A 24092-nucleotide genomic window follows, 5' to 3' on the forward strand; every position below is an offset into this window, starting at 1 on the left:
GAAGCCTGGGGCTGCAAATCAGAGGTTATGCTGAGGGGAGCGGCTCTGTAATGCAGCAGGGAGTCCTGGGCTCCTGCTCTTTTGGTGCTGCTGTAGCAGAGGCACCACAACCCCACACCAACCCGTAACAGAGGCATCCACTCTAAATCTACTCAGTAGCTTAATGGGAGAAAAAAAACGATCTCTGCAATCCTTGATGATAATCCACGGCTCTCACAGTGTGCTCTGCCTCCCTGGACTGCAAAGCACAGAGTACTGCATCCCAAAGAGCAGTTTGGCTGCTAGAGAAGGAAGTCCTCTGTGAAGCATTTATTCTGAGACAGACAAAAAGAATTGCCCAGGTACACTTTTCCTTAGGGGTATTCTCCCCCCAGCTCCATGGGCAAGATACCTGCCTTCTGGCAAACTCTCAGCCCCTCAGTCTGTGCTCCTTTCTTGCCAGCAATAAACTCTCTGTGCTTGAGATTTAGACATTGATTTTAACTGACAGGACAGAAGAGATTTTAGTCCTGATCCTGCTGCAGTTGAACAGCTCCATGGCTCAGCTGACACATTTCTGTAACCTTTGAATTCATTAACTTTGGATGCAAAAACGCAAACAGCACCTAGGAGCAGACTGCCTGCCTGTTTACAGTCTCAGGAGGGTTTTGAAGCACACGATTAAGAAGCATTCACTGACTGTGGCTGCACGGGGAGCAGATGAGATGAAGAAGTGGAGAACGTCACACTGACAACCCTAGTATGGTACACGAGCATCAAGGCATAGTGCAGAGGGTCAGAAGCTATAGCAAGGACTTGTGCTGCTGCTGGGGTAAGGCAGTCTCTTCTCCTGTGTGCTAGGTCTGCAACACGCCTGGCACCAGCTGAGGCCAAGCCCTCACTTTCTCAGATGGGAAGCAAAGGTGAGGATGCAAGGAACGAAGACATTTCCCTCAACAGGCAACGGGGCAGATTTCCTGAGCAGCTGCAGTGTGACATCCCTTTGACTGGATGCACAACTCAAACTGAGAGGGGTTGTGGAGGTGGGGCAGGACAAATTGGTCAGTAGATTATATACCTGGAAAAGGCTTCCCTGTTTGCAAGCCACATCTTCTCACTTATCTTCTTCACGCAGGGAGAGAGAGAATGGTTCAATCTGTCCTTTCAGTTTCTTTCCAAGTCACTTGTCCTTTACCATCAGAAGCCCATTCTACCCAGGCAGTGTTTCTGGAGCCAGTTTGGCCTACCAAGGAAGCTGCCCCCCTAGATATCATTGCTGCTGTATTGGTCAGGCAGTTTGCCTTCAACACTACAAAAATCAAGTGTTGCCTTTGAGCAAAGAGGGAAACCCATCATAAGGCAAATGAGCTCTGCTGCTGGATAGAAAAGATTAAATACTTCCAGACCTTTGGTCAGATCCTGAAGCATGAGTGTGGCTCATGCTTCTCTGGGCTTTCTGCTGTGTAGTATGGCTATAAAAATAAACAGCTTTTTTTTTTTTTTCCCTCAAAAAAAGGTAGAAAAATAATATCTTGGCATTTCAAACCTTGCATATGATATCAAAGGCAAAACATCTTCTATGTCAATTTAAGACAGAGGACAGAACTTCACACTGATACATTAGTTAGCTGATCTCAACAGCGTTGTACAGCAGGACAATGTCAACGCAGAGTTGTTAGAGTGGTAAAAATAATCAGCCAGCTGTGTCCTAAGGCACTTGCATGGCTTCAGCTCTGTCCCCATGCAATCTTGCTCACACTGATTCCCAGAATAATCGATTCCCAGGTCTCTAGGCTTGTTCAGCCATCTTTTGGTGTCTCGTCTTCCCCTCCAGCAGCTCATGTCTTGGCAAGAAACTAACTACCTGAGTGCATTGCCTTTATAACACACGCAATTCCAAGTCACTTCCAAAGCTTGCACTCTACAAAGCCAGCAGCCTGGCTTGAGAGAAGCACAAGGCAAGGACAGGCCTGCCACATGAGGGCATCTGTGAAATAAAACCATGCCCAGCAGCCAAAGTTTGGATCCAACTCCCAGCATTTGGCCCGTTCTGCTTTTGTGGAAACTCAGCTCAGTTCTGCCTGGGGGTACTGAGGTGATTTTGACCCTTGCAGGAGAGACTGCACCTAGCTGTACAGCAGCCTTACCCAACAACAGCCTGGCTGACAACAGTCCTCAATGCACAGCCCCAGGACTGGGACCAGCCTGCCACTGCTTTGTTAAATAAGGGGGGCTGCAGGCTGAAATCAGCCTGAATTGGAAAGGCAGGACTAATGGGATAAAGCCGTATGGAAGTGTCTTCTGTAAAGGATGATGCAGAAGGTTGCCTGGGATGGGGAGGAGGTGGCGATGGTGCAGGGGAGCAGGGCAGTCTGGGATCCTTACCTCTCCTTCGTGGCTGATAAGCTGTAATTTTGCCATACACAGTGGCCCCTCCTGAATTAATATACCTCAGGATGACATGGAACAGATAGAGCTCTGCCTCCTTCACGTCTACAGTGACTCTGATTTTATTCTGCAAAAAGCAAAAAAGCACATGGGGCACACGTCACTGGGAGGCCAGCTCCTGGCCGCTCACCCACGCTGCGGGAGAGCCTGACCCGCCTGCCTGCCTGCCTGCCTGCCTGCCTCGCTTCCCCCTCCCTTGCTACCCCAGGGCACAGCACTGGCCGGCCGTCTGGGATGGGGACGCTTGGGATGGGCACACCTGGGACAGGAGAAGGGGCGGAGGAGTAGTGTCGCAGTGTGGGATGCTCTGAGTTAGGCTAGAAGCGAAAAATGCACTTACAGTTGTCACAAACATTAAACTTTCCTTCCTCAACGACCGAGACCCTCCCTTCCACACTGGCGGGCCCCCGGCTGACGTAGCGGAAGACGAGGCGGAAGAGGTCGGGGGAAGTCACATTGAGGGTCACCACTACCTTGGGCTGGTGGAGAGAGAAAGGGGAGAGAAGCAGAGCACACCTTCAATTACCTCCACCGCCGACAGCCACCAGCCTAAGCGCAGCCGCTCGGCTCACTGCTCCCAAAGCGACATGCCACAGCGCAAGGAGAAGACAAGCACATCGGCCCTGCCTCGCCACGCTGTCCCTTCCAGGGCCACCCACGGAGGGAACAAACTGCTTTCAGGAGTTGGGTGGAGAGGCTCCAACCCCACGGGGAAGATTCTCTGGCACAGCGGGGTCATTCGGCTATCCTGGGGCACGCGCCGTGCCAGAGGAGAGGTTTTAAGAAGTTGTTTTTCTTATCTGTGTGTTGCTTCTGGGCTTTGTGACATAACCAGCTGGCAGGGACCAAACACTGAAGCTCCTGTGCTTACAGGTCTCTGCCCAGATGCCTACAGAGAAGGCTACAAATGGAGCTGGTGCCTCATCCCCAGAAACCCGCAGCGCTACGAACTAGTGGTGCCAAGGGAACGTGCCACTGAGGGACGTGTCAGCCCTCCGCCTGTCTGGACACTGTTTGGGAAGGTACTAGCTAAGTAGATGCTTCATCCTACTCGTTTTAAAGAGATCTAAGCACCTGCTTAAATACCCTTCTGCCTAAAGAGCAAAGCAGGGGCTATGCCTGGGGAGACTCCCTGAAGCTCCAGTTACACACCTTCTCCCCACTGGAGAGCAAACTGGAAGGACCTTGCAAAGAGCAAACTACAGGAGAGACCTGCCAGCAGAAAACCATGAGCTTGACCTTCTGCCAAGGCCTATTTCTATCTCATTGCCAACGCTGGATGCAAAACAAAGCCACGAGCTTGAGCATGAGCTTCATACTTAAACCTTAAGGCTAGGGTTTTCTCAAGGCAGCCTACAGCAGTTTGTTGCCTAGCTCTTATGTACAAATTCAACGGGAAATGGCTCATATTTTTGTCCCCTCTGTTATTTCACTTAAGCATGTAAAAAGCCAAGAAAACTGAAAGTAAATGCACCAGAATAAGGAACATCTTACATGGGACAAGACTGTCAGAGAATCACTGCCCTGCACCCCATCCCCAAACACGCACACAGGTGATGCTTCTGCAGGTGCCATGCAGAAGAAGAATCCACCCAAGGAAAAAAAAAAATAAAAGAAGGGTCAACAGATGAAATAGCTTCATCTGTGGGGCTTAGACAACTCCTGGTTAGTGTAAACCATCATTATGGCAAACCATCTATCAGCAAGAGCAGAGGCAGACCAGTAACAAGAGATCCAAGCCAGACATGGCAGCAAAGAGGGATCTAATTTATTTTTGGAAAAGGGAGAGAAGGTTATGCAGAGAGATGCAGGAAAGAGCAGAGTCAGATGAAATAGCCACAAGGAAACCCAGATACACTGTTTACAGACATCCCTGTAAGTAATCACCAAGCTACCACCTTTATCTAACCGGATTAGGATGTCAGGGGACTCCCAATTTAGGATCTTTCCCCTCATCAGTCTATGCTGTCCCTAGCACTACAGGAAATATCTGCACAAACAGGCTATATATATTCCCTGTGCTGTTTATGTTGGCTGTCATGTGACTTTGGGGGTTTGAGAAGCACTTGGGGTAAAAGATGTGTGCCAAAAGCACGGCAGCTCTCCACCAGCCACATCCTCCACAGTGGGAGCTGGGCTGGGTCGGAGGCAGCAGGCGTACCTGGATGGAGGACATCTGGGCGTATCCTCGCCAGCTGAACCCCTCAAACTCCAGGGGGTTGTAGCCGAAGCGCACGGCCCGGCCGGCTGGCGTGGTCCCTTCCTCCAGCTCAAATTTCAGGTGGTGAAGGTCAGGGAAATAATGGTCCCGGGCAGGTCTGCGGAAGAGAAGGAGCACCGTTACCTAGTTATCTGGAAGGAAAAGCTCCTGACTCGCTCACCAACGTTCCCTTGAGCCTTTTGAGGTGTTAGATGTTAGTGACGGACCCTTCTGCATGCCACCCCTGCGGGCAGGAGGACAGCTCTGCCAGGCACGCGGCTGATGTGACAGCAGCCCGGAGGGTCAGGTCCCCATCCCAGTGGTGGCAGAGGCCACCAGCCCCGAGACAGCGAACGAGAGGCCGGGCACCCTGAGGTGCTAGCAGCTTACTGAGCGCAGGTGGGGCCGCGTGTGCTCTGACGGCAGCGACAGGCTCCGCTCCGCTCCTCGCAGGATGGCCCCAGGGACCCGCCAACGTCGCAGCGGCAGCCTGTGGGCAGGAAGCGCCTGTTTACATTCCCCCCGTGCTAACGAGCTCCTGGTCCCTAATCAAAGGCGCGCCCCAGCGGGTGGGGAGGCTGGGGCCACTATTTTTATTCCATTGTATCCGTTTTCATATTGGCCCCGGCCCCACTTGGACCAGCTCCTCTTCCACCTCAGCGCCGAGCTATTTCCAGACGGCTGCGGGAGTAACAAGGTCTGCAAACCCTCACGGCCGGGTGCCGCAGCCCTGCCGCCAGCAGCAGCCTCGCTCCCTCTTCCCAGCCCTTCCGGGACCGTGTGGGGCCAGCCGACAGCGGCCGGATCTCCTCCTTCCTCTCTTCCCATGGGCACCATGGAGAGCAGCCAACCCCACGTCCACCTGCTCCCGGCAGGAGGAAGATGGGGTGCAGCTGCAAGGACGCGAGCGATGGTTTCAGCACACCAGTTTCTGAGGCAAGCAGCACCCAGAGGTGCTTTCCTGGCCTTTCGTTCCCCAGCGTGATGAACATTTGTCCTTTGTCCACTAGCATCTACCCAGTTGGGTCTCCAGATACACAGCAAGATCCAACACCTGCTCTGGACCATGGTTTGTTCAAAAGCAGGAGGTGGGACATGCCCTGCTCCTTTCCTCCGAGGCCACCAGTCAAGGGGTATGTGCAGACACATGTTTTAGGGCCAGCTTTTGTGCCCTCCCCCCTTCACCTGACACACCAGAAGGGGACTCACCTTGGCAGCCAAAATAATTTGCATTCTCCATGCTGAAGTAGCCGTCCTTGCACGTTGAGCAGAACTGGCCACAGGTGTTTGGTTTGCAGAAACACTGCCCGTCGCCCTAGGAGAGAGCAGGCAGAAAGAAGAGCTTGTTCCCTCCCGCTGCTCGTCATGGCTGAGCCATCCCTCAGCTATTTGGGTCCTCGTCTGGGATACTGGAGGAGCATTTTGAGTTTCATGCTTCCTGTGCGTGGGTGGGCCAGATAAGTGCAATTACCCAAAAATGCAGGCAAACAAAAAACCAGGCATCCTGGGCCAGACACAGAAATATTTAGGTGCCTAATTTATGACAGGTCTTAATCCTATGTTCTCATGCAAGCACAGATTGTGGTGCAACCTTTGAGAGCTCAGCGTCAGGACAGGCTTCTCCAGCAGCAGCTGCTGGAGACAGAGCCGAAATGTTCCCAGCACAGCACAGACTGGGAGGTGCCCAGAGGCAGAGAGGAGCAAGCTCACCTGCTGGCACTCTGCGATTCCGCTGATGGTGCCCTTGGTATCACACTTGCAGCCTGGAGAAGGGGAGATGAACAAGAAAGCCAAGAAAAGCAATCAGCACCTGAGGAGAAGCCTGACGGGTGACAGTCCCCAGCACATCAGAGGACACTGACTAGGACAAGAGGAGCTGGGAACTGGGCAAGCAGGGGGTAGAACTGCACGAGGGCTCACTTGTCGTTTTGGGGCAGTTACTGTTGCAGACACAGCTGTCCAAGACATTCAACTTTTCTGCACAGCAGGACGTGAAAATCTAAGTGTGCAATGTCTGCAGGGAGGGCTGAGAGTGGCACAACTCACTGCACGAGCCCTGCGTTCTGTACCAAGCAGAAAGATTTGGGCTCTAACCTCTCCCCCTCCCCAGACACCTCTACCTTTGACCTGTGTCTCATTGGGAAAAAGGAAGGAAAGGTATCACATCCATCCAGCAGTGATGATCCCCACAGGCTTAGGTGTGGGTCTTGCACCATTACAGCACGGAAGGGGCTTTTTGAGGCCATTTCCTTACTCGTGCAGCCGTAGGGATTCTCCGGGGTCAGGTTCCAGTACAAGGGCTTGCATCTGTCACAAGCTGGGCCTTCAACGTACGCCCGACACGCACAGGAGCCCTGGAGAAAGGGAGGAGGAGAAAGGAGCAGGTGAGGACTTGCAGTACAGTGGCTGGACGTGGTGTCTGCTACCCTTGAGTGGACAATGGCTGTTTTCAGCACTGTGCTTAAGGACGGATTCGTCCCAATGTGAGAAAAAGGGGATCAAGCGAAAAAATGACCCGAGCTGCTGGCAGGTTTGTTTGGTACTCACCGGGGCCAGTGAGGGATCTGCAGTCACCAACCCCGCAGGGTTACAGGAGCCCACTAGAAAAGAGAGGCACAAGGAGGGATTGATAAAGAGACAGCTCACACCCTGGCTGTTCCTCGAGGTGGTTATTTCTTCCTGACGCAGCTGCTGGGGAGCGACATGCCCATTTCCCAGCACCACACCACGTCCCAGAGCAGAATCCCCGCCCCAGGGAGGAGAAGGGGGCTACCTTCACAGTGTGGAAATCCGTAGGCGCCCGGCACGCAGCTATCACAGCGCAGTCCCGTCACTTTGGGCCGGCAGCTGCACTGCCCTGTTTCCTGGTCGCACGTGCTGTGCAGAGAGCCCTCCCTGGAGCACTGGCAAGCTGCAAAAGAGGAGAAAGCAACTGCTGGGCCTGCAGGGCACAAAGGCTCCTGCCTTCAAGGCTTCCCACCAGCAGCCTCTTTTGTCTGCCTGACCTTCACCCAAGCAGTCAAAAGCACAGGTTATAAATAACAGACTCGTTCTTTGATTTAGTTAAAAAAAAAAAAAGCTAAGAAAAACAATGCTTTTCACATTTTTATCATAGCCTTTCATCTATAGCGAGGTGTTATTTCGGTGGTGTAGTTCTGTTTAAAGAAAAGGGGACTGCATGATCTCACCCCCAAAAGGTCAGCAACCAGTGAAAGATCAGACCCTACAGAAGCCTAGGCTCCTAAGAGCAGCGTTCAGCCATCAGTGTCTGCCCTGGGGCTGTTGAGGACGAGCAGCAGGTCTGCAGCACCAGACACAGCCGTGGCACTGCCAGCAGCTGAGGGCAAGGCAGGGCAGTGGCTCTGCAGCTTCCTGTATAACCCAACCTGCCTGCTGCGAGTGCACGGAGAGATCCTGCGGCCCTATCGCATGAAAGGTCAGCAAGCTGTCGGGCAGCTCTTGGGAGCTCCTCAAATCCCTGCTCTGATGCCAAGGGGGGAGGTTTTAAGCTGACGCCTTGGACTGGCACAGCAAAACACTGTTAATTAAGCTACAGATTTAAAAACAAACAAACAAAAACATGTTCTTCTCCTCTTTCCTTGCCATGACTCCTCTACAGCTCTGCTATCTGGATATTGCTGTAGGATATTAAAAAAAAAAAAAGACTACTGAATTCCTGTGAGACCATTTCATCCATGTCTCCAGCCTCTTCAAAGGCATACTGCCGGCATCAGCATTTGCTAGGAGCGCTCTGCCAGCTGGCCGTGGCTCAGGCATCCACATTTAGTATGGTGCAAGAGGGTGATGATGCTCTTTTGTTGCTTCAGGGAAACTGTATCACAGATTATTTTTTAATGAGCAGTAAATTCTTGCCGGGAGACATAAGAGTACATCTGGCTTCCAGCCGGACTGCCGACGGGGAGGGATAGAGGACACTGCCCAGAGCTGCAGAAGGCTATCCAGAATTCCTGGGGCTGCAGGCACCTGCCACAGGCATCGCTCAGCCCTGGCACCAGCAGGAATGATGCAGCACCCAGGGAATCTGCTGTGAGGCTCTCACCATGCCACCTTGAATTTGAGGCTGACTTGAAACCCCAAATCCTGATCTGCGTTGTTCAGCCTGTTGTGCAACTGTACTCCAGCTGGTTTCAGCACAGTTGCTGTGCATTGGCATGAACTAGGGTGGAGCAAGCCCTGAAGAGCCTAATTGTGTCCTGTGAGCCACGTCTGAACGTCTCATGGCACCAAAATGTAATCTGAACACATGGTTTGAGACTGCTGGGAAAACATCAGCCTTCTCAGACCCCAGGACAGACAGATGCAACTCAGCAAGTTTTATGTTCATCTGCACACACTTCTTCCAGAGAGAAAATCTGACCCACAGCTGCTCCCCAGTTCACACTCTGTAGGTCTGCTTCTTCAGACCTCACTGGTACAGAGGCCATATATCCAGACCGGGTTTCATCTCCAAACCAAGCAGGCAGACCCAAGCTTCTGCTGTTAGTGACTATGAATGAACTGGGGGAGCCAAAACTGCACAGCCTCTGGGAAGCACTCCTTAGCAATATTTGCCCATTATGAAGCACACCTATCAGGTGGATAGCCAGGTGAACCGTACACAGGAAAACTGATCCCTGCTGCAAGAGCCAGCTGTATTCATGTATAACCCTGAGACATGGATTACGGACAAGAAAACCATTTCAATAACAACAGCAGCAGCTCCTCCCCTCGGATCCTCTCCCAAGGGTGGCTACTCACGTGTGCAGCTGGGGTAGCCGTAGAAGCCCAGGGCGCACTGGCTGCAGGTGTGCCCTGCAAAATTCGCCTGGCATCGGCACTGGCCAGCTGGGCTGCAGTTGTTGTCCACCGCACCTCGGGAATCACAGGAACAGGCTGCAAGAGCAAGACTCTCGGTAGTCTGAGGGAACACACGAGCTGTGGCCAACCACTGTTGCTCTGAATTGCTGTTCAGTCCCACAGGAAGTAGCTATTTCCATCAGAAATGAATTAATTTCTTAATTCTCCAGAGAGACGGGGAATACTTCCATCAGAAATGAATTTTCTTAATTCTCCAGAGAGATGGGGAATACTTTAATTTAAAAACATAGCCATACCAGGAAAATGCCCCTGAGAGGTTTTTACAGCCAATTCAATGTTCCTCAGCAGTTTAGTAGATTAATGCACCAATGAGAGATAAAAAGGCAGGAGCTGAGACATCAGGTCACAGACGGGTTGGGATAAGGAAGCGTGACTGATAAAAAAAAAAGCTTTGTCCTCCAGGCTTTGGCACGATCCATAACCTCCAGAATAAGCCTGCCAAATTCATTGTGCAAATCACATGGGTTTTCATTTTGGGAAGCACCAACATCTGAGAAAAGGCGTGTTTTTTGGAAGGTGACAGGCCAGCAGGAACTGAGTGCTAACCCTCACCAAAACATCCCACGTGAATAACAAGAATTTGAGGCACGCTCATGCGACATGCACGGCTGATGGGTGCTGAGCAGGGAGCCGGGATGGCTTCTCTCCTCTGCATTCAGCTACACATCACCTCACTCTGCCATGAGGAAACCTCAGATGCCTTTCAGCTGCCTTGCCAACACGGAGCCAGCTCGTTCCTCTACTGAGAGGTGTTTTGGGGAGACAAAGCACCCTGTGCCTTTCACGGCAGCACTCTGACACGTGCACATCCCCCCCTCTTCACCTCAACGCTGTGCTCTTACCGTAGCAGTGGGGGTAGGAGTGGTGCCCAGTGCTGCACTGCTCACACCTCGGCCCAGCAAACTCAGGCCTGCAGAAACACCTCCCGGAGGAGTCGCAGCCTCCTGGCAGTGTCCCGACAGCGCTGCAGCCGCACACTGCAAGAGAGAGAAAACGTCTGCTCTGCTCTGGGAGTACAGGACAAAGCTCATGGTAAAAGGGGGCTTTTTATGGGACTCTCAAATGGGCATGTAGGTGCTGCCCTAAGCGTTCAAACTGTTGATCTCTGCACATTTCTGCACATCCTCCAAAATGCCCACAACACCACTTCTGGTATTCCTTCAAAACCCTACCTGCAGACTGACTCTGCTGTAACATCTACCCTAAAGTTGGCAGAGGCAGACTGCTGCTGTCACCCTGACTGCCACTATTTGTGCTCACTTCTTACTATCTTTTTTCCCAGTAAAGTATCTGTAAGCAGGGCAGAGACTGTCTTCAGACAGTTTTTCAGACCTGATGCACTCTGACCCATTTGCAGAGCAGAGACACGCACACCCCCCAGGCCCCTGGAAGGACGGATACTCACGCTGGCACAGCGGGTAGTTGAAGTAGCCAGGAGCACACTGATCGCACGAGTGCCCTTCAAATCCCGTTCGACACAGACACTGTCCTGTCTCGCTGTCACAGGTGCCATCATACTGACCGGGGCCGGAGCATTGGCAGGCTGGAAAGCAACAAGGACACTAGTTAATTAAGCAGTTACTAGTTAATTAAGCGGTTTCCCTTCCTAGGAAAGGAACCAAGCTGCCCGTTCTTCTGGGGTGGAAATGCAGTCACTGGACACACCACAGGGGACACGGCTGACAGTTAGCATGCCCAGCCCATAGCTCACATCCCTACGGAATTTCTCAAGAGCACCCCGAGGCTGGATGGACACTGGAGGGTTAGGGCTGGGTGGAAAATACCAGCGAAAGTCCTGGGAATTTGTCTCTTGGAAGTAGGGCCGGAGAATTCCCCCTCCCCAGCACAACCCGAGGATGGGGAGAGGCGTGCTTCTCCCCGGGAGGGAGGCCAGCAGGGGGAGGCTTGAGGCCGCTAACCCGGAGTCACTCACGCTGGCAGCTGGGTCCGTAGTGGCCTGGAGCGCACTGGTCGCAGTGTGTCCCCTGGAAGTTGGGTTTGCACACGCACATCCCCACCCGAGGGTCCTTGCGACAGGCGTTGCCTTCCGTCCCACCGGCGTAGCAATCACAGTCTGCAGAGGGACACAGCAAGCAACAACACCGTGCTGTCGGCTGAACTCTGTGCCCCAGAAGTCAGGGAAGGGGTTGCAGTGAGAGGTGACAGCTTAGGTTTGCCCCCTAACTTAGGTTTGCTCCCTAATAACGTTCCTATCGGATGCAAATGTTTTAACCAAAGCCTGCTCAGCCGACCAGCACGGCTGGCGCAGGGGGTTGCAGGGTGATTTGGAAACATCGGCATCACGCAAGGTGCAAGGTGCTGGCCTGCAACAGGGCAATGCACAGGGCAGGCAAACGCTGACGGCACAAGCCCAGGAGGCTGATTTGGTGCAGCACTGCCCAAGAGCTGTGCATGAATAACCAAACTTCAGCTAACCAGGGTGGGGTTTGGGCTTCTTCTCTGGCCACTCTGTGCTCAGCTGCATCTGAGCCCTTCTCGCTGTCAGGGCAGGCTGGTGCCCTGCGCCAGCAGCGCTGAGGCCCTCTGCCAACCCTGCCTCCTGCAGCAGCACAGGGGGATGGGCTGGGGAGGGAAGTGCAGAAATCATCCAAGAACCAGAGGAAGGGGGAGGCAGGGAAATGGGAAGGGAAGTGAGAAGTTCCAGCTCAGGAAAGAAAAACCTGTCTGGAAGATATAGAGTTTAAAATATCAGAAGGAAGGAAAAGGTTATCTCCAGCATGCTGGGGAGCATGAGACAAAGGAGGACTCGGTGGGAAAAGAAACAAAGACAAAGGGTGAGATCAGCTGAGAGGGGCGATCATCAGAGAGGAGGGGGTTGGAGGGGAGCGTGGATGAGGGCATAGGTGAACACTGAAAACAACACAGGAAGCAACACAGAGCGAGCAGCCGCCTGTGGATGCTTCCCAGGAGTTTGTGCACTTGTGGCTTTGTGCAGCAGGGCTGTCAGCGTGGACCCACTGTGCCTTCCACCACATGGAGAATGCAGAAAATGCAGGTGTGGCACAGGCACAGGTGTGTACCAAAACCCAAAGATTAAGATCTGGGAGAACACAGCTCAAGTTCCACCTCAGCCACAGCCCCTCCATGCTTTTAGGGTGTTCCTTACAGAGGGGGACATCCGCACTTGGCCTGGACCCACAGTTACTTTCCCCTACAGCTGTCTCCTCTCTCAGAACCACTCTGTTTCAGGGCTGTCCCTTATAACGTACAAGGCCAGTAAGCTGAAGACCTGATCTCGCATTAGGCAGCGAGGTATAACAGTAATAACAGCAGGGTGATTGCCAAAGCAGCAAGGAAAATTGCAGTGCTTACTTATTATCTGTCCCGCAGGGAGCACTTGTTCTCCAGTATCGTTGTAAGCGAAAGCTGGAACAGCTATTTGGAGAAAGAGACACCGCACAGGTCATTGCACACACTCAAAGAAACCCTGTCAGAACAGCAATGGGTTGAGGGTCCCAAAACTGAACAGGCTGAATGTGAAACACGTAACAAAGTGCAGACATCCCGCTATATAAAAAACAATTACAGCCATTTCAGAGCCGGGCTCTGGAAGGATGTCTTTCTCTCTCCAACACAGAAGTCAGCAGTCAGACTCTAGACAGATGGGAAGTTCCCACTGACTACAGGGAGCTGGGTTCAGCTCTGCTCTGCTCCAGCCTCCACTGAGGCCGAGCACAGCTCCATCCACACCAGTGGGAACCACTCCCGAGACTGGACTGCCAATGTGGTGTGAAGGAAAGACATCTAAAGAGCAGCCACAAAGAAAGCTTTGACTACTTCTGTGCCCGCTGGGTCCATGAGGTCCGAGACCTTGCTGTACTTACGGTAGCAGTGGGGGAAGTCGAGGTATCCCTCGGCACAGGCATCGCAGCGCTCCCCGGTGTAATTGGGCTTGCAGTAACAGCGGCCGGTGAGGTCCTCACAGGTGCCATCGGTGAAGTCAGACTCGCAGTTACAGCCTGCAGGGAGGGACAAGCAGCAGTGGCCATCACTGATCAAGACCCTTGGCAGCCACAAGCACAGCAGGGGCATTGCTAAACCACAGAATATCTGCAAGAGCCCCCACCATCTGATATGAATTCCTTCCAGAAATAAAAAGAGTGATTTTGAGAGGGTCTGGCTTAGAGGCACAGCCAGCAGTGGTTTGTGGCTACTGGCTGAAAGGGCACAGAGACAGCAGCTAAGATTGGATTTCCGTGGGGGTACAGCAGAGGTGACAACACAGTTTTAGGTCACTCCAGCCTTGGACACACCACCACTTCTGATTTCATGGGTGCTGCAGACACGTACAGGCTGCGTGTGCACACACGCTTCCATGGACAATGCCAGCTGCAGCAGGAACTGCCCATGTGGAGCCATCTCTCATGGTGCTGGACTCCCTGCACCAGAAAAATCTCTCATGCCAATCCCCAAACCACCCTCCCCAGCGTCACCAAGTCCAGGAGGGTGTCTGTAACCTGCGGAGGAAATCACACTCACGATAGCAGATGTAGGGAGAGTCGATCGGGTGGTCAGGGGAGCGGTAGTATCCTGGGATGCACCTCTCACAGTTAATGCCAGTGGTGTGATGCTGAAAGACAGGGGGTTACACGGGCATCAGTTCCTCTGCCTGCAGGACAGGATTCATGCTCATCTGCCAGATTTACTAACAGCTCAAGGGCCCAGAGGGAGTAACTCGGGAGTGTCAGCAATGACTGCAGAAACACACACACAAGGATCTGCAACATCTTTTTCCACCAGAGCCCCTCAGGCCTACCTGGCAGTCAATGCAGACACCTCCCCCTTCGTATCTGTCTTCACGACTTTTGCTGGCTTTGTGGCGATCCACCTCGGGGTCGTAATAGCAGTCATAGGCGTGGCCATTGCAGTTGCAAGCTGAAAATACAGAGAGATTTTAGCCAAGTCATCAGCCCTTGGAGGTCCTTCTGTCACCAGCTGGATCCCAAGATATTAACGCTTCCTTGTGGGTTTGATATTGAATGGGTTACATTTCCATGAGGAAACTCGCTTGAATGTATCTGGGGGAACACCCAAGCTTCCAGGGATCTTCCAGTTCAAAAGCACAGAAGAAACAGCTCTTTCACAAGGTCTAGTTTAAAAATGAACAAAAAAAAAATACACAAAAAAAACCATGACAGCAGGCACAAAACCAGAAGAAAAATATGTGCAGGCGTGTAGAGACGAGAAAGAGAAATTACCCAACTTTGGGGCCTCAAGTAGCCTGGCTTAGAGGGCAACATTCTTGCTTCTTTTATCCCACCCAGGATGGAGGTGAGCTGTAAAGTTCAGCCTGCTGTCTCTACTAACCCACAAGAATAAGATCTAACTGTCCTTTGCTGCCCTGCACTTAAAAGAGATCGTGCAATGTAGCTGTGCTCTGTGCTCTGCATTCCCAGTGCTGCACAAATTCCAGTGTCGGCGTTTACCAAAGGTTTCTCCAGACAAATAAAGATGTCCTGTATGTAAACAGACCCAAATGCAATTCATCTTGGAGACAGAATTGAGCAACGAGACTTGCCTGTGTGAACCCTTGGATATGGAGGAGGAACTGGAGCGTGAGCAGAATCAAAGCCCCGTACAGACCTTGCGGGCCTCCCTGTGCGAGCCTCGACTAAACAAAATTAACCGTCGTGTAAACTCTCTCAGCAGCACTGCTGATCTACGCTGCACCCAGTGCTACACACCACAAACCACATGATTTTGGTGAAAGACTTCGCTGCGCTGCAACGCCGAGGGGCCGGGGAAGCGTGGCCAACCTGTGCTCTGCGAACAGCTGGGAAAAGGAAGGAAAAACCCGGCTCCAACTTACGCTGGCATTCGTTTGCGCTGTCGGCAGTGGCAGGCTTCCACGGGAACTGGTTGAAGCCCGGGCAGCAGCGGTCGCAGGACCCGCCGCAGGTGTTGTGCTGGCAGTCACACTGCAGCCTGCGGGGGAGAGGAGCGAGGGTCAGCCGAGCCTGGCGCACCGACGGGGACCTGCCGCAGAGCCCCGCTGTGCGTAGCTGTCACCAGGCAGACAGACCAATGAGCAACGTTTTGGTAAAGCAAATATTTTGGGTAAAAGGCTTCTAAGGCATTTTTGTTACTTCTGAGTTTCCCTTTTTTTTTTTTTTTTTTTTTTTTTTTTTGTGTCTGTGGAAGGAATAAACGAGCACGGAGGCAGAGAGGGATGGGGCCATGCGCGTCCCATCCGCTCCGCCAGGTGTACCTGTGCTTGCAGAGAGGAAGGCTGGGGAATGTGAATGAAGTCTTTTAGCAGACGCCAGCCCACGCTCCCCGTGCAATGCACCTCCTGCTTCCCCAGCCAGCACGGGCAGGGCTGTGCTGGGTAAACAGGCGGCTCCTGAGGCGCCGGGCAAGAAATCTCGACGGTTGACCGACAGATCTCATCCCTGCTCAATCACGGCACTGATTCATTAACAGCAGTGACATCATCTCCAAAACCTCCACTTAGCAGAAGGCGATCCCCATCCAAAACAAATGCTTTCTGTTGTATTAGACTTATGGATAATACAGCATGTTCCAGCTTTTATCTGTGCAATTACTCATTTCCCCTCAGGGCTGGCCTGCCACTCCCCTCTCTCCCTCCTCCACTGCTTTTCCATTCAAAAGCAGCGTTTAAAAATAAACCTATTTTTTAAAAAACATCAGGCACAAATGGCGTAGTGACTCTGGATGAAATACAGAGGTACAGACACACTCCGATGGCTGCAGTGAGTTGGGAGTGTTGTGTTTTCCACCTACACAGATTTTGAAGATGTGGGACCTGCAGGCGTGTGTACAGTGAATAGTTAGGCAGAGGCAGCAGCATGGGGCAAGTGAACTCATTTTAATGAAATATGGAATGACATGAAAGTCTGGGAGAAAGTTCAGGAGTTTGTTTCAGCCAGAGAGGATGAGGCAGCTCCCACCTCTGCTCCCAGCTGCACGGGCAGCCCTCTCCTTGCAGATGCCATGAAACGCTCAGCTGCAGTCGGCTCTCTGCGCACTCATGCCCTGTCCTTACCCACATTTTTGGACTGAGCCATGGCCAGGAGAGTCCAGGCAAGAAACCACATCCCTTAGGGGCTGGCTGGAGTCAATGTGGCAGAAATGAGCCCCAAAACATCCACTGCAAACTTTGTTCTTCCCATGTTTTGGAGATCCAAGAGGGAGACCCAGAGAAAGGCAAACATTGGCCCCGTCTCTGTAACAAAACCACCCACAGGCCTCTCTCACCTGGCTGACCACTGCCCAATGCCTCCGAGGAAACAAAATCTTCTGATGCTTTTTTTCCATGGCAGCAGCTGGAGACTAACCCCAAAATATATACGTGTTGAAAAAGATGGTCACTGAGTCAGGGAACTTATAAACCTGCTGAGCAGTATTAATCTCCCTGGCAGGAGGACATGGCTCCAGCCACGCATCCCAGCTCTTTAACATCTGAGATGTTTGAAAGGCATTGGTTCAGTTCCCAGAAGGCGAAAAGATGGCCCTCAGTGAGTAAGAGGCATGTTTCAGATGAAGAAGGAGCTATTTATTTACTCTGCTCTACAGAGTTAGCAGTGACCTCTCAGAAAGCTCATCTATCACGGCAGCTTTACTGCACCTTGTGTCGGGTCCATGCTGCTAATGAATTATGGATGAACGTTCACAAGCTATAATATTTACATGTTTCATTGACTGAATATATACAAGGAAGAAGAGGGAGCGGCTGCGTTCACATAGCACACGTATTTCCTGGCCATCCAGCCGTAAACATAAAACCACAACCTTCCCACTCGAACTGATGCTCAACAACTGCGGGTAAACAGTCTGCAGAGAGTGTCTGTGTCACAGCTGAGAGTGGCACACAAGTGCTGCTGTATCTGGATTGGGCCAGAACAATATAAATTGAGCCAGAACAAATTGGGCCAGAACAGGATAAATCCAGCAGGGGAAAGCATTCCTGACTTCCTCCCACAGATCTGCTTTCTGAGCAGCCAGGCCTCTGTCTTTAAATACCATTTTGTTGGTTATCTTCAGCATCGGGCACAGAATCAGCAGCTCCTCTCTCTGGTTGTCTCTCCTCTTGCTCGTACGTCTGTGACGGAGCAATGAAGGCACAGAAACAGGAGCTCTTATCAGGCAGAAGCAGAGCACTCGCAGGGTCCTCCTGAGCTCACATCCACGGCAGCTGCATGTCAACACACGGCTCCTGCCCGGGCCCTTGGTTTGCAACATGCCGAGTCCTTGCTGATGCTTATCTCTGCTCGCAGGGTTTGCCAGGAGCAAGGTCTGTGCCCGATCCTGCTGGTGCTCACCTTCACCCAGGAAAACTTTACTTCCCAATGCTAAATTCAGCCTGTTTGACTGTCGTGTAAATAGAGATGGGTGTAAAAAGTGCAACAGACCCTTAAGGGGGCTGTATCTGCCCTCGCAGCACAGGGCCTTGCACACACACACGCTCACGCCAGATGTGCTGCCAACATACCGTGTCTGGAAGTGCAGCCTCCGTAACTTGGCACTTGAGAAAAACTTTCCTAAGCTGGATAAACATCATCATTTATGGCCAGGAAGTCAGCTCATGAACATGCTCCATCATGTCCTAAAATCTCTGCCAACATTTCTAGCTCACCTCACTTCTATCAGAGTGCTCATCCTGCCTTTCTGGGCAACGGGAACAAAAAGCGGGCATGTGCTGGAGCGGGAAGTTAAAGCGAGAGGCAGAGACCTCCCAGACAGGCTGAGACATAACTGGGATTTTTAACAGGGCTGGGCCAAATCACATTCCTTGCCTCCCTCTGTTTGCATTTCCTTGCCCTTTCGCCGTGGCATGTCGGCGTCTGAGGAGGCAGGACATGTGCAGCAGACACCCCGCGCCTCCCACTCGGGGTTCTGGACAAATGACACAGTCCTGACAGCTGAGGCCGAGGACACGAAGGGACGGCGTGTTCCAAGCCCCAGCTGCCCCTGCGATGCCTCGGGTTGTGTGGGGTTGGGGTAGGTATTGCTGTGCTGGCCCCGTGCTGTGTCAGGATGGGAGTGATGGGATGAGGCCCGGCAGTGCCTGCCTCAGTGGGAAGGCTGCACACAGCTGCTGCTGAAGCCTTGGAGAAATGGCAGGGCTTCACCAATTACTTGTTTTCTCAACCAAAATGCTGCCCCCGGTATCATATTTCCGCTGACTTCTCTGGGCTTGCCAACAGGGTACAGTAATGCCATGAGAAGCTCTTCATTTGCCCAGCTTCTTTGTCCTGATGGATCCCCAAGGGCCTCACAGATGTTGTGTGCTGGCTGTGCAAAGCACCCAAGGAGGAGATGGCTTCTCCTCTAGGCAAGTGCGATCTGCTCTGGGTGAAACGCAACAGCTGCTCGCTAACAAGTGCTGCGGCTTTAGGAAACAGCTTGGGGCCTAGAGGGAAGATGCCAAATGCATTCACAGTGAGTGGAGGAGATGAATTCCGGGAGGCAGCGCAAGTCATCAGCAGAAGTGGCATCGAACAATGATCCCAACACATCTCTCCTCCCTTGATTCCCCCTCCCTTCCTGGAAAACCCTGAGCCATCAATGTCAAGGCATTTCCATGTTAAAAAATGACTCTGCTCTGGTACACGGGTGCACAGTGCATCCAGCAAAACCAAAGTCTACAATGAAAACAAGGAACCATGCACTCAAATATTTATGAACTTTCCTTTGTCAAGGAGTTAAGCACACTGACGCAGACTTGCTTTTCAATACATCTTTGTTTTAACGCTTAGCAGCTTTTAATCTTGGCTGGGACTCACTGGAATTTTATTTTAGAAGATCCAAAAGCTCTACATGATCCTTATGAGAAAGTAATATAAGCTTCCCTCGTCCAGCTGAATCTACCCATCCCCTTCATAAAGGCAACATTCAGGATGCAAACAGATGGCTAAGATGCAACACTTTCATGGTTTAAAGAAGTTCTTTGGCATTTCAAATTGCTGAGGCGGATGGGAAGAGTCCTATGAGCCAAAATTTAACTGTTTTGCATGCTCTTGTTCTTTGCAAAGAGTATTTGTTTGGCTACATACACAACTTATCTATGGTTCTGTGAGTATAACTGAACTGCAGTCTCTATGTTCTTGGGAGACCATCCACGTATGAGGGCATTGCCCCAAATCTTAAGAAGGCATGTGGGAAGTAAGAGTCTTCTAAGAACGTGTTCAGAACACAGCCCTGGGCTTTGATGAGAAACCTCCTTGTTCAACAATATTGGCTCTGCGTGCTCACCTTCCCACTCCAGCACTCTGTCCCCATGGGGATGGCAAAGTCACGTACAGGGAAACCACACCAGGGAGCTCATCTGTCCGAAAGACAGATGGGCAAAACATCTTTCACTTTTGCTACTTTGGCTGAACTGGTTTCTAGTTTGTTCCCAGGACAGAGCCAAGAGCAACAACACCAGCACAATTACGAGCTCAGGATGGGACTCGGCTCACACTGCTGTATTTCATTCGTAGCACAATTAAAATGCTTTTACACAGAACTGGTACTTTGAAAAACATACCTGTAAGGGTTGTTGGGGTCTTTGGCATCACAGACATCTGCATGGCCATGGCAGACACAGCGCCCTCCAATGCTGATATCTTTGATGCTGTAGTAATACTGGAGAGCACAAGAGAAGTTAGCCATTAATATATTTATGAATAAGCCTCACAACTCTCCTCCTCAGGATTCAGCAGGACTTTATTCAGTAAAATGACACGTTGGAACACTTTCCTTGTATCAGAAAGCCTGACCTCATAGGGTGCAACATCTGCCTATGGTAAGACCTGCCACCGCTAACAGAGCCCATGAGCTACAAACCGGGTGTCCCACACAGCCAGAAAGCTCTGTGGGACACCAGGAAGTGGTTCCCTGTTTCATGCTGTTCGTGCTAAGATCAACTCTTCCCAACCAGCCTCCAGCTCCAGCCACAGCAGTGGTGGCACCCGCTGCAGACACCTTCTGCATGGGGAGCCCAAGGAAATTCCTTCCCATGGGCAACATCCAGGGATGTCCTTTCCCTAGAGGTGGCACCCAGACCCCTCAAACACTTCCTCCTCATAAGCAAGAAGTATCAAAGTCCGCCTTACCCTCCTGGTCACTGTAGGGTCCCTTAAAGCTTTGCCCATCAGGTGCCCAAGCAGCGTGTTTGTCTGCAGGAAGCGCAGTCTGATGTTGGTGGCCTTTGTGAAATTCCGCAGGAGAGGAGAGTAGGAGAAGTTCATGGCTCCCGGGCGCCCGTTTACGAGAGAGACAACAATCTGAGAACACGAGGAAGGAAAACAAATCAGCATCATCCTCTGATAAGGGAGGAAAATAATCTCTCCCTCAGCTGAACCCAAGCTTTACTCTTTTACAGGACAACTGAATCAGTTCCCTGCTGGTCTTTTATTTGTCTTAACGCTGAGCAGTGTAAGTGGCGTCCAAAAGCCAAGTGGGAACCATTTGATACGAGCACTTTCAGTCACTGAGAAAACAAAACTAGAAATCTGTTGCCTTTTTACACAATTTAACAACTGCCAACAAAATCAGCGCTGAATGTCTATTCCCTAAGCAAATTTCTAGCATGAAACATAGCACGGCTCTGTCCTTCGTGCCCAGTCACTGTTTGTACCAAGGCTGCTGCATCCCTTGGAGGATGAGCAGTTCTGAAGTCTCCTGTCCAATGCAAGCACCTGCCCTGGTCTGCCTGCTTTTATTACCTGCCCTTATGGAGGAGTACAGATTTTAATCCAAGCACTCCCCAGTATCCAAGTTTTTATTATCAGGCTCTTTCTATTTTCTCCTCCACTTTGCTGTCCTCCTCAAAAGCCTACTGCTGACTTACATTCCTCTGTAAAGAGAAATACCCCTGGGTTATCCACACTTTGCTGCCACTCCTCTGGGTTAGCTGGGCTGTGGGCAGCAGCAGGGCAAGGGCTGAAGAGCCCCCAGGACTCATGCCCTGAGCACAACCAACTGGAGGCAGTCAGGTCCCTCCGGACTGCTGCACCCCATGGCTATTTTTCCATGTAAATAGAGGCACAAAAAAAGAAGCAGGCAACAGGAACGCTGCTTCCATCAGCCTGGTGGCACAGCCACAACCCAAACGTCCTCTGGGTTCTACTAGGGTTTGTGCGCTGGGAGGATAGAGAACTTTCTTCATCCATACAAGGAAGAATTGCCCCATGTCTCCTAAGAGACTTTTCCACCTATTTCAGTGCTCAGTCACTTCACTAGTGTTTTTTTTTTTACATCCACAGAAGCCCTGGGAGCCCCGGGGGATGACCATGTGCAGCGGCTCACCTCCCCATTTTCTAAAGGCACGATCCGGGAATATTCAGTAGTGCAGATAGCGTGGTCGTCCTTGGTGATACGATCCACGGTGTGCAGTCCAAACTTCTCAATGCAGTCCCTTTTGGAAGCTGTATCAACCAGAGATGAAGGCAGTAAGAGGAAAGGAACAATTCAAAGCACTGTACTGATTTCTCCACGCTGGCCAGCAGGAGAGAAGGGTCTATACTCTTTGTTAAGTGCTTACTAGGTAAAGATTGCTTTGCATCAACTCTCTTGTTGATAACACACTTGTGCTCCACTGCTGAGAAAGCAGGGAGTCGCTGTGAGAGTAACAGGCATCATCAGAAATTCCTCCAAATCACCTCACTGCAGTGAATTAACTCACAGATGGAAGGTAGGAAATGGGCATTGCACCGACTGTGACCACCTACCAAAAACTTGCACTGCAATTTCGGCATTAAGCTGACAGTTTGAGCTCTGACCCTAGTCTGAATTTGTCGTCTTCATTTGCTGATGTGGAATTTGCTACGCTGCTCCTGCTGAACTGAAGGGCTGATTGCTACACCTGGTCTCCAGCAGCGTGGCCCTGCTCCATAAACACTGCTGTGGCAGCAGCAGGGGCTGAGTTGCATCCTCGCGGAAATATTTTAGCTCTGGTGTCTCGCCCCCGAGCTCTGCTCCACCAGGTGCTGCTGTAAAGGCAGCTTATCCGAAGCCCCGGGCGAGGAGGAACCTGTCACTGCTGTGAGATGATTGATCTCCAGAGCACTGCCGTGGCAGAGCACGGAGACGGGATGCTCAGCAAGAGCAGCTCCTTAGCAAAACCAAAAATCTTTTCCAGCTACCTCAAATCTCCATGGCTGCATGAGGCAGAAGTCGGGCACTCTGGCTCTGGCACCAGCCGGGAGCGGGCATCCTTCATGTCCTGTCCCCATTTGAAACGCTGCGTGGGGAACCCTTCACGGGGATAAACACCACCACGAATCTCACCCCGGCGCTCCCACTTCTTTGGTGGCCAAGGAAAGCAGGGAGGATCCGCACTGCCATGCTCCCTGCGGCCCCGCTCCCCCAGACCCCATCAGCTGCCCTAACAGATGCTTTCCACAGCGTCATTTCTGCCCTCCTCCTGCAGAGCTGAGCCCCAGAGCACTTCAGTGCCCTGCCTGGGACAGCCTGGGGAATTGAACGCCTCCCACCAGGGCCGGTGTCACCCCCGGCCAGGCTGGCTGGCGTCTCTGCAGAGCGCTTACAGCTCTGCCAGCTGCTTTTAACCACCCTAGCGAACCGCACAGTGTTTTTGTTAGACCACCTACAGAATTCCCCAAGCCTAAAATAAACCTCTGCAAAGGACTCGTCGTGCTAGTGAAGCCAGCACGTTTCGGACCAGCAACCTCTTTATTTCCACGGGAATTTTCCACTGGGCTGCATGGTTACATCTCGCTTCTTCTCAAGGGGGGTTGGCGTGGACAGGGCTTGGGGTTGCAGGAGGGAGGAGAGCTCCAGATGTTGCAGCGCTGCCACTACAAGCAGGAACAAGTCTGTAGGGCAAGAGCTCTGCCCCAGACCGTACAATAACAGAACTGTAATGGGCCCCAAGAGAGGCACTACAGCTGGGAGGGAAATTCTCCTTACAGAAGAAAAAAACCAAAAAAAAACAAAAAAACAAAACAAGCAACTTGACAGCAGCGACTCGCCCCTAGCACACGGCAGAGGGGAAAATCTAAGTGCTGGAGAGGAGCTGCCATGCCAAGGCAATGCAGCACACAAAATGCCTGCAGCTCTTTCCTGCACAAGAAAAGGCCAGCAGAGCTAAAGCACGGGCTGACAGGTAACTCAGAAATACGAGCCCTGAGGGGCAGCCCAGGGCAAGGCCTCTGAGTGCTCCGAGATCCCTCCATGACAGGTTTTAAGCTCTGGTTGTAGATCTTAACTCTCATCTTCTCCCAATTAGTGCTGCTGCTTCTGGGCGGGGGACAGTGGTTAACACGCTCCTCAGACCTGGCTGCCCCACAGACCCCGTGGGACAAATTGCCAGAGAACCAGCTGCTCCTAAAGAGATCAGGCTTTAATCAGAGAATTGGGAAGGAGGGAATTCAGATGCACAGATGGATTTCTGGAGCCTCCTTGTCCAAGTGCCTCCTCTGCTCCCATCAGGCCAGCAGCAGGGCAGCGGCTCCCCACCCTGCCCAGGCTGCATCCCAGCTCTGGTAAGCAGGAAGGGGAAGGGGAAGTGGGCTGCTTTCTGCCCCCAGACTTTTGGGTTCCTGCAGCCACCTGGAAGTGAGCTGCGGGTTTGTTTCTGGGGAGCCGAAATCTGCTA

General features: G+C 52.0%; 1 protein-coding gene across 2 annotated transcripts in view; it reads right to left on the reverse strand.

Moving 5' to 3' along the window:
• The window catches only part of LAMA5 (laminin subunit alpha 5), an 83921-nt gene that overhangs the window by 25320 nt on the left and 34509 nt on the right, over positions 1 to 24092 (reverse strand). For both annotated transcript variants that reach the window (XM_084296729.1, XM_084296728.1), the window contains exons 4-23: positions 21782 to 21900; positions 20587 to 20757; positions 20019 to 20116; positions 15336 to 15451; positions 14283 to 14401; positions 14006 to 14096; positions 13351 to 13485; positions 12839 to 12901; positions 11439 to 11579; positions 10911 to 11048; positions 10348 to 10482; positions 9386 to 9520; positions 7401 to 7538; positions 7175 to 7227; positions 6882 to 6981; positions 6338 to 6390; positions 5837 to 5942; positions 5018 to 5117; positions 4589 to 4745; positions 2768 to 2906 (exon numbers count right to left, since the gene is read on the reverse strand). In XM_084296729.1, coding sequence (XP_084152855.1) covers positions 2768 to 2906; positions 4589 to 4745; positions 5018 to 5117; positions 5837 to 5942; positions 6338 to 6390; positions 6882 to 6981; positions 7175 to 7227; positions 7401 to 7538; positions 9386 to 9520; positions 10348 to 10482; positions 10911 to 11048; positions 11439 to 11579; positions 12839 to 12901; positions 13351 to 13485; positions 14006 to 14096; positions 14283 to 14401; positions 15336 to 15451; positions 20019 to 20116; positions 20587 to 20757; positions 21782 to 21900 — 2307 coding nt within the window. The remainder of the gene's footprint in view (positions 1 to 2767; positions 2907 to 4588; positions 4746 to 5017; positions 5118 to 5836; positions 5943 to 6337; positions 6391 to 6881; positions 6982 to 7174; positions 7228 to 7400; positions 7539 to 9385; positions 9521 to 10347; positions 10483 to 10910; positions 11049 to 11438; positions 11580 to 12838; positions 12902 to 13350; positions 13486 to 14005; positions 14097 to 14282; positions 14402 to 15335; positions 15452 to 20018; positions 20117 to 20586; positions 20758 to 21781; positions 21901 to 24092) is intronic.

The sequence above is a fragment of the Netta rufina genome, assembly GCF_964035555.1.
Source record: "Netta rufina genome assembly, chromosome: 16".
NCBI classification, from domain to species: domain Eukaryota; kingdom Metazoa; phylum Chordata; class Aves; order Anseriformes; family Anatidae; genus Netta; species Netta rufina.